Source organism: Rattus norvegicus, chromosome 4 (assembly GCF_021556685.1).
Source record: "Rattus norvegicus strain SHRSP/BbbUtx chromosome 4, alternate assembly SHRSP_T2T, whole genome shotgun sequence".
Taxonomy (NCBI): domain Eukaryota; kingdom Metazoa; phylum Chordata; class Mammalia; order Rodentia; family Muridae; genus Rattus; species Rattus norvegicus.
The window spans coordinates 58,937,961-58,947,500 of NC_141537.1; the positions used below are offsets into that span (position 1 = coordinate 58,937,961).

A 9,540-nucleotide genomic window follows, 5' to 3' on the forward strand; every position below is an offset into this window, starting at 1 on the left:
CCTGGGATTTGATGCCAGATTCCATTCACAGCCTGAGGTGTCACAAGTTCCCAGATAAACAGGCCAACCCAGAGAACCTGCAAAGCCCAGGCCAGAGACAACGGGGTTGGGCAGCAAAGGCAGTTGGAGTTTCTCAGGCCCTATCTAAAGTGGGCTGGCCTCGAGATGACTAGAGTGTGCTTGGCTTCTGCTTAAGTCACTGTCATTTACACTGGGTTTCTTTCAGTTCCCCCTGATGGCATGGCTTCCTTTAACTCCCTCTGTGCCTTTACTCATACCTCGGCTTTGCCCAAAGCCGACAAAAGTGCTTCTTATCACAAGCTCATGTGTGACAGGGTCATGTCACTGGTGGGGGAGTCACTGGGCCTCTTGATGGCCTCCTAGGACTATGGAGTCTTTCTAAACCCTGTCGGGGCCCTGAATGAGCAAGGGGAACTGAGATTAATTTTAAGCATCAGAGTGGGGCCTCACTTCCCCTTTGCTCGTGACAGTGCACAGGAGTCTAGAGGACCCCTTCGTTCTTGGAATAGCTGGAGTTCTGTTCACTGAATGAGCACCAACCCTTCCCTTCCTCCAGAAACACGTCTCTGGCTCAGGGCAGTTCTTGGCTAAGGGGCTCCTTGGCAGGGAAGACAGGATCCGAATGGAGTGGAATCTCTTCAGAGCCCCATTTATCCTATAACATGCTTAGGCCTCAGTTGCCCCGGTATAGACATACACCACCATGACTGGATCCACCCATGGTTTAAATTAAAAAAAAAAAAAAAGAAACAGAAGGAGGTGAGGCTCAGTGGTAGAGTGCCTAGCACATGTGAGAGGGTGATGTACTCAGCAGATACAAATAATATATTTCCATTTTATATTCAGGCTACAATGAGAGGAGGGGGAGATATACAGAGAGAAAGAAAAACAAAACAAACCTGCTGAATCCTTGTCACTCACTGACGTCTAATCCAAACATCCCTGGAAAGCAGAAAGGCAGCAGAGGTGAAGGAAGAAGGCAAAATTATAATTAATACAACTAAATTAATAGCAACCCAAGGCTATAAAATGCAGAGGGTAAACAGCATATCTACAATGTATATATTTTACTTACTATCTAAAGTGAAATAATGGGGGGCTAGCAAGATGGTTGACAAGCCTGACAACCTCAGTTCAACCCCTGAGCCAGGCATATGAAGGAGAGAACTGACTCCTACAAGTTGTCCTCTGACCTACACATGCATGTGTACACCCATAGATATACACGCAAAATAAATAATAAAATTTTTATTTAGCAATTCATTCAGAATGTTTATTTATTAAAAATATCTCTAGGAGTGGAGAGATGGCTCAGTGGTTAAGAGCACCTGCTGTTCTTGCAGAGGACGTGGGTTCAGTTCTCAGCAGCCACATGTCCTGCTCACAACAGTCTGGAACTTCAGTTCCAGAGGATCCAACGCTCTCTTCTGGTCTGCATGTTCACGATGCACATACATGCAGACAAAATACTCATATACATAAAAATTAAATCACTAAAAATAATGAAGATGGTAAAAATTATATATATACATATATATATAATCTTTAGTTAAGCTGCCTATGATATTACAGCAAATCTCAGCTACTCAAGGCATCTGAGTCAGGAAAATTGTTTGATTCTAATAGTTGGAGACCAGCACAGGCAACACAATTTTTCCCTTAAAAAAGTTAAAATCCGGGGCTGGGGATTTAGCTCAGTGGTAGAGCGCTTGCCTAGGAAGCGCAAGGCCCTGGGTTCGGTCCCCAGCTCCGAAAAAAAGAACCAAAAAAAAAAAAAAAAATTAAAATCCAAAAAAAAAAAAAGTTAAAATCCAACAAAAAAAATCACAATAACCCTTTACAATTATGATAGGGCAGAACAGATAAATACCTAATGGCGGAGCACTTGCCTAGCATGTGCAAGGTAAAATGAGAATCACTATATATCATGAACCATGCAAGACAGGACAGGCCCCCGACTAAGCTGAATTTCAGTGGGAATTAGACATTAAAATCACATGGGGAAGTCAGTTGGAAAGACTCTGGAAGTTGCCTCTTGATATCCACCCCGCCCCAAACCAACAAATAATACCAAACCAGAAGCTGACTCAAGGAGCAGACCTTCCTGAAAAAACCACTTAGACTATCAAATAATCTGATGCTGACCCAAAAGTTGCAGAGTGGGAATCAGTGAATAATGTTCCTACATGAACAGGATGTGTGAAGGTTGAGGCCAGCATCGACAGCAAGGCCTGTTTACGGAACCGGGGATGGTAGTGGTGGTGGTGGAGGGAACCCGCTCAAAGTGCAAACCCAAACCATGGGCGAAGGTAGGGGTGAAAGAAGAGGTGGGCTTGGCAGTCACATGGTGAGTTGGAACCATCTGGAGGGCTAGTGTTAAGGCTGAGGAGACAGAGTGGCCCAAGATAAGATGAAAGGGAGCTCTCGGTCGCCTCAAAATGCCCTGGAGTGTGGCTCCATTGACGCCGGTGCGCAGCGGATTTCCAGCTCCAGGCAGGCACGGACTAGGTGGGGACAGGGTGTCTGGGGACTGAGTGATGGGTGACTCTGTATCTCCGGACTCCCAAAGGAACCCGACGAGGGGCCCCGAGCGGTCTGCGGTCTCGCGGAGGCCCCGGGCCTCCTCGCGATGGGCGGTGGACGGCTCGGTGCAGGGGGCGCGGGGTGGTGGCGAGGGGGCGAGGCAGGCGGGGCGGGGCGCTGCCCGGGGCGGGGGCGGCGCGATGCGGAAGTGCGGGGAGGGCCGGGCGACCCGCAGGCGGCGCAGCTCGGCGAGAGCTCAGCTCGGCCGCAGCGCCAGGCCGGGGCTCCAGGCTCCCCGCGGGCGCACCGCAGACAGGTAGGTCCCGGGGCTGTGGGCTGTGTTGGGCCCCGTGCCCCGAGGGCGGTGGGAGCCGTCCCGGGCTACTGCCAAGCCACCGCTCCGACCCACGGCGACCTGTGCGCCCGGGGCACCTGCCAGCAGAGCCGGCGGGGTCGGGATCCCACTTCTCCGTGGTGGGCGATTGTCGCAGGCAGCGCCGGGCCAGCGCGAACGTCTCCAAAGCGCTCCACGCCGGGCCAGCTCGGAGTGCTGCGCTCCGGCCGCCATCGTTCCGCATGCGCGGGGAAAGTCCCGAGGGCCCAGTGGACATCCTCCCTGCTCCTCGCCGGGGTCAAGGATGCGAAGTGCCTTGTCGTAGTCTGAACAGGACCAGTGAGGAGCGAGGATCGGACCCCGACCCTTTTGGCGCACAGCTCGTCCCTCCTTCCCGGCCACACCTCACTTTTTCTACTAAAGAGGTTGAGGTTTCAAGCAGTCATCCCTCCCAAGGACAGGACAGGAATCTGTGGGAATAGAGTTTGAGGGGAGACGATGTCAAACAGAGGCGACGCTCCTTGGCTTGTGGCTCAAAAGGGACGCCAATTTTCTTAGCAGTCGGGAAGAATCGGGGCAGGGGGTGCGTAATGCTTGACGGCCTGCCCCTGAACTTAAGAAGGAAACAACTAAGAATCTGTACGTGAAGGGAAAGTGTTTGTAGTTTGGCCGGACGCAGACGGAGAGATGTCCCAGGCTAGCATCCGACCTCGGTACAGATGTCTCCCAGACCCTAGGTGTTTCTCGAACCCCCAGAGGACCCAGAGCGGGTACCCAGTAGCAGGGGTGTAAGTGGGAGGTTTTCCTGGCCTCCTCCTGGCATAGCAGGGAGGACAGGTCGCCGGCCAGAGGAGCGGACCAGGGACGGATACTAAGCCAGTTCCTTGCGGTGACTCCAGGGGCTGACCCAGCTGCCACCACTACTATGCCACTACTACACCGCCACCATCCCCGCCGGCGTTATATCCCGGGTGGAGTCTGCAGGGATCGGCCTGGCCTGAACTCCAAATTGGGGATAAGTGAACAGGACCAGAAAGGATGTGGGCCGGGCCGAGCAAGGCTGGATGAAGGCCCTCGCATGAGGACCTGTGATAGTATCGGTCCCTACTCCCTAAGCTCCTGGCTAAAGACTAGGGAAGAGGTAGGTAGGAGACTACTCCTATTAACTAAAAGTCCTTCGGGGCTTTCCCTTGCGCTCTGGCCTTCCCCCAACCTGCCCCTGGGAGGAAGCCGAGAGAGGGTTCTTCCTGCCGCACCTGCTGCCCCAGAATCTCAGCCTGTGTGCGCTCCGAAGGGGCAGGGCCCCGGGCGTGTCGCTCACCTGGAGAGGGCGGGATTTATGCTCATGCCTAGTGCAGGTAACCCTTTGCCGCTGCCTTATCTGGGTGTAGGGCTTAGAACCAGACGACTCCGAGAGACAGGAATGGGGGTGGAGGGTGGGTTGAAGCTCTGCTACTATTACCTCCATTAAGGCAGCATTTCCACACCAGCCCTCCAGAGTTCTCAGTGATCTGACTGGCCAGGCAGCCTCTCCTGGGATTTCTTGACCCTGGGGTGAGCGGTGGGGATTCTCCATCCCAGCCGGGATTCAAGGGTTCCTTCTGTGCCTCTTCACATGTGGAATGCTTCCTGAGGTCTTTAGCAGTCCATGCCCATTTTGACATGGAAGATGGTGGGGGCTCTGTTCATTTCTCCTTTATAGGGCTCATAGCCAGACATCTCAGTCTGGGTGTTGCTTGATCTTACTCCAAACCTCTAGATGCAGAAAAGAGCAGCCATGTTTAGACACTGCAATTGAGAACTGGCAGGCCTAGGATCTGACTCAGATCTCTAAGCCTTTCTTTGGGCAGGAGGGAGCTTCTGTGAGGTGGATGCTGAATTTGGTCCTGCTCAGGGGAAGCTTCTGCAGATCCAGCTGCAGGCAGAGCCTTCTGCCTCCAGATGAATGCACGGCCTGGTTGCAGCCTGACTTGCTGTGGGGGTCCATTCTCTATGTCACTACTCCATCGGAAGGGACTGCCACTTCGTAACACTGAGGCCAGAGCAACAATTTCCAAACCTTTCTCCGAATTTAACTCATCATTATCAAGCTGAGACAGAAAGGGACAATGGTCCTTGACTCCCTCTTGGTCCCTGAAGTACAGAGCAGGGCAGTGAGCTTTCTTTCTGCTCTTCCTGTCCATGCTACTCTTGGCTGGCTGCGGGCCTGACACACACACACACACACACACACACACACACACACTCTCTCTCTCTCTCTCTCTCTCTCTCTCTCTCTGTGTGTGTGTGTGTGTGTGTGTGTGTGTGTGTGTGTGTGTGTGTGTGTGTCAGGCCCGCAGCCAGCCAAGTGTGTGTTCAGGGTAACTTGCCTATCCTTGTGTCCATCTTCCTATGGTCAGAACTGCTGGCTGCTGGTCAACACCACCCTCCAATCTAAGATCAAAGCTGCTTGGGCGCTCTAACGACATAGGTGTCATCAGTAGGCTTGGGAGACCAAGTGATGTAGAGGATGGGGTTGGGGTGGGTTTGTGAGACTGGGTTTTCTCTGTGCCCCTCCCTCCATCAGACCACAAGTCAGCCCCGTGAGTGAGTCAGATTTCTGAGTTGTCCTAGCAGGGCCACTTTCATTTCCCTTCGGTCAGGGTGGAGGCTGGTGTGGAAAGAGGAACTAAGCCACCTCTTCTTAAGCTTGGGGGCAGGGCTGGGAGCCTTTCCACCCTCTCTGTCCAGAGCTGGTGCTACTCTCCGTGGGTCTCAGGCAGCTGGGGTATGCACTGCTCTGCAGTCTGTAGACGCTCTGCTAGCCTGGATGTGGCATGTAGTAGCCACAACCTAAAAGATGCTAGGTGGGGAATTGCAGGGGAAACTGAGGCTCCATGCTGCAAAACCCAAGTAAGCATGCTCAGTTTTGTTCTTTAACCTGCTGAATGAGAGGCTGTCTTCCTCGGAGCTGCTAGCACAGTGGCCTCCCTTTTCTCTGTCTCTGACTCCCCCACCCCCACTCCAGTCCAAGAGTTCAAGTCAAGAACATGGGCAAGGGAAGGAGAGAGCTTCCGGGGAAGGAAGAAGAGGGCGCCCTAGTCTTGTTGTAGGTTCTGTCAGGAGGAGAAGGAGCAAGTAGAGGGAAGGGCACCAGCATTTCATGGGTCCTGTGGACCTAATTCTAGTGAGACAGAGCCTGTGGCCTGCCACCGTGTTTACCTCCAATGGGAAACTGCTGCTGGGGATCTTGCCTTTGAATATTCAGTTCCCAGATGTAAGACCCTCAACTTAAATTTATAACAATCTTTAATGTACCGGAGCTGGGCAGATATCTACCCTTCATGATATATATATATCATATGTCTATATATGTCTATATATATATATGTCTACTTCCCCATCAGGAACCCCACCACGCTCCATCCTGGCTGCTCCAATTGGCCAGCCCTCATGGCCGTGTTTCCACGACTCACCTACCCCTTGGCATGTTCTCCTCCCTCCACCTTCTCTCTCTTCTCCCTCGTGGTCCTTCTCAGACCCCCAGCCTGGGAGCCAAAACTCTGCCTACCTCCCTTCTGCCCAGTTCTAACTGTAGGCATCTTTATTCACCAATCGGGGACAACTTGGGCGGTGGGGGGCAAGGCTACATAGCATCACTTGGGGCAGCAGCATAAGAATCTCCTCCCCTCTGGGGGGGGGGGGAACCAGGTCAGTATTTAGCATTAGAAAACCAAACCTTAACAGGAAACTGTTAGACCTTGGTCGGCACTTCCTGCCACCCTGTGTGGCACAGGTCTGTAAACAGGAGCACTGAATGGATGTGAGGGAAGGAGCAGGAACCAGACACACGGCCATTGCCGGCTTCAGGGTGGCACCATGTAAGCTGGGCACCCGGTGTCACTGGATTAGTGGGATTTCTATAAAGAGGTTATGGGGGAAGAAAGCTTCATTCCTGAGAGAACTGAGAAGAAACACTAGAACTAATTGATTGAAAGGCCCAAAACTCTAAGTCCTGCAAATGAACCCATCCCTAGCCCCTCTCACACGATCTGCTCCTGTCTAAGGCTGGCTTGTGTTGGAAGCCTGAGACAGGAGTCTAGTTTAGAGGATGTGTTAGGGAGGGGGAAGGGCAGTTTCAGGGATAAGCAGTTGGTTAAGCTGCAGAGGGAAAAACTGAGCAGATTCAGGAACAGATAAGGCATGGTGGAATAGCCAACCCCAGAGAAGTACTTGTCACCCCTGCTAGCCCACCTCCATGCCTGGTGAGCTAGCTTTGACTTCACAGAGATGGGTGGCTTGACCCAGGCAATAAGACACCTGGACACTTTTCTAGTGAAGCAGTAGCTGGGTACTGATTGCGTTCAAGAAGGGGTGGTCCATCGTATGAATGTGCCCACAGCATCCATTAGCACAGAGGTTTCCTTCTCCCCTAACAGAAATCACAGGTTGAGTGAACTGTGACAAGAAACTGAGGAAGCCTTGACCTCAGACACCTAGATGGACTGGGGAGCTCGGTCACACAGCCTCTCCACCCAGGGCACGGGGAATCTTGCTATCAATTTGCAGAGCTGTGCTTTGCTTTCTCCCACAGAGCCCTTTGCCATGAACCAGTCAGCCCCAGGGATTCCCACACCACCCCGCCGTGTGAGGCTGAAGCCCTGGCTGGTGGCCCAGGTGAACAGCTGCCAGTACCCAGGGCTCCAGTGGGTCAACGGGGAAAAGAAACTCTTCTATATCCCCTGGCGCCATGCTACAAGGCACGGTCCCAGCCAGGATGGAGACAACACCATCTTCAAGGTAAGCCATGGATAAGGTGCTGCCTGGACTTCGGGGGCAGCCCCTCCCTAGGGAAGAGCCCTCAGGAGTGGAGAGGGGCACCAGTATCTCCTGCCAGTAACAGTGCTCAGGGGATCCCACACCCAGACTCAGGGACACAGGACCACCTTTTCTAACTTGTAGCTTAGGGCAAGGTGGGGATGGAAGGTCTCTGGGAGGCCATCCTGTAACTCCGTGTAGCATTCCTTGTTCTTGATTTACTGTTACACAGGACTACACACTACACATACTATAACACATGCTCCAAGTGAAGTTACCAACTCCTCTTTTGGTTTTGGTCTGGGTTTTCAGTCGGGGTCTCACTAGATAATGCTCAGTTGACCAGACTTGCTTGTGTAGTCAAAGCTGGCTTGATGTGTCATCTTCCTGCCTCAGCCTCCCAAGTGCTGAGATTATAGACATGTGCCACCGTGTCCAACAAGCCCTAAGCCTGGACAGACCCTACACCAAGTTTTACACCAGAATATATAATGTTTAAGGTTTGTAGGTATACGACAGGCAAAGTGGGAATCTAGTCACATTTAAGAATGTTTATGTTTTGGGGCTGGGGATTTAGCTCAGTGGTAGAGCGCTTACCTAGGAAGCGCAAGGCCCTGGGTTCGGTCCCCAGCTCCGAAAAAAAGAACCAAAAAAAAAAAAAAAAAAAAAAAGAATGTTTATGTTTTGAGATAGGATCTCCCTATATATTCCTGGTTGGCCTGGAACTCACTACGTGTATGAGAATGGCCTTAAACTTGTGGTGGTCCCTTACCTGTACCTCTGAATGTTGGGACTACAAGCATGTGCCACCACTACTAGCTAACTTTCCAAAGAAATCTTTGTGCTAGGGATCAAGGCTATCCTTGCTCGTGCCATGACACATTCTGTCACTAAGGGACAGCCCCCACCCCCATACTTTATTTATTTACCATTTTATATTTCTTGAAACATTCTTGCATGGCCCAGGCTGGTCTCAAACTTGTTATGTAGCTGATTCTGGCCTTGAACTTCTGATAATTCAGCCTCCATCTCTGAAGTGCTTGGATGGACTACGGATATTCATCAAGACATTCAACCCACACATATGTTTGAATTTCTTCTTTTTTTCTTACTGGTTTATGGGGAGTGTGCAGGCACCACAGTATGTGTGTGGAGGTCAGAGGTCAACTTGGAAGAGTTGATTCTCTCCTTCCACAGTGTGAGTTCCAGGGATCAAACTCAAGCTGTCAGGCGGGGTAGCAAGTGGCTTTGTGTGTAGAGCAATTTCACTGGCCCACACATACTGATTTGTAACCTGCGTCTTGTCACCCGATCTCAGGATTAGCTTTCCTTTCCAAGAAACATCTGCATCACCTTTGTGACCATCGAATAATCCTCTGGAAGGATTCAGTACAACTCAGTCCTCCAGTCCCATTTCTGTACACTTCAGGCTGTTTTAGATGCATGATTTCTCCTAAATTCTACCCTTTGTTTTAATGGTCAGATTAGGCCTTGACTTTGGAGTTTAATAAAATTGTTCTCTTTGGTCTCAAATAGATGCTGATTTTAAAACCTTTGGAATCCTATCTTTTAGCCTTTTAACTTAATCCTTACCACAATGTGTGTGTGCATATTTCTATATTCTATATAGTTCTATCAAAATTAAGTTGCTAGTTTAAAGAGAAGAAACACAATCCCGACATCACCAAATTGTCATGCAAAAATAATATTAATTGGGGTTGAGGGTCAGAGGTTAGGAGGCTGGGCTTAGCAAATGTGAGGCTCCATTCTATCCGTAGCACAACAGCAACAACAATAACAACAATGTTGATGCTAGTTGGGCTGGAGGTCCTATAATCCTAGCACTTGGGAGATGGAGGCAAGTG

At 51.1% G+C, this 9,540-nt stretch overlaps 1 protein-coding gene across 5 annotated transcripts in view; it reads left to right on the plus strand.

The window, feature by feature from the left end:
• Positions 1-2,175: 2,175 nt before the first annotated feature.
• Irf5 (interferon regulatory factor 5) overlaps positions 2,176-9,540 on the plus strand; it is a 13,294-nt gene continuing 5,929 nt past the window's right edge. For 2 of the 5 annotated variants that reach the window (NM_001439921.1, NM_001106586.2), the window contains 2 exon segments: positions 2,785-2,860; positions 7,452-7,657. In NM_001439921.1, the coding sequence (NP_001426850.1) occupies positions 7,463-7,657 (195 nt within the window). In that variant the 5' untranslated portion in view covers positions 2,785-2,860; positions 7,452-7,462. 5 annotated transcript variants of the gene reach the window in all.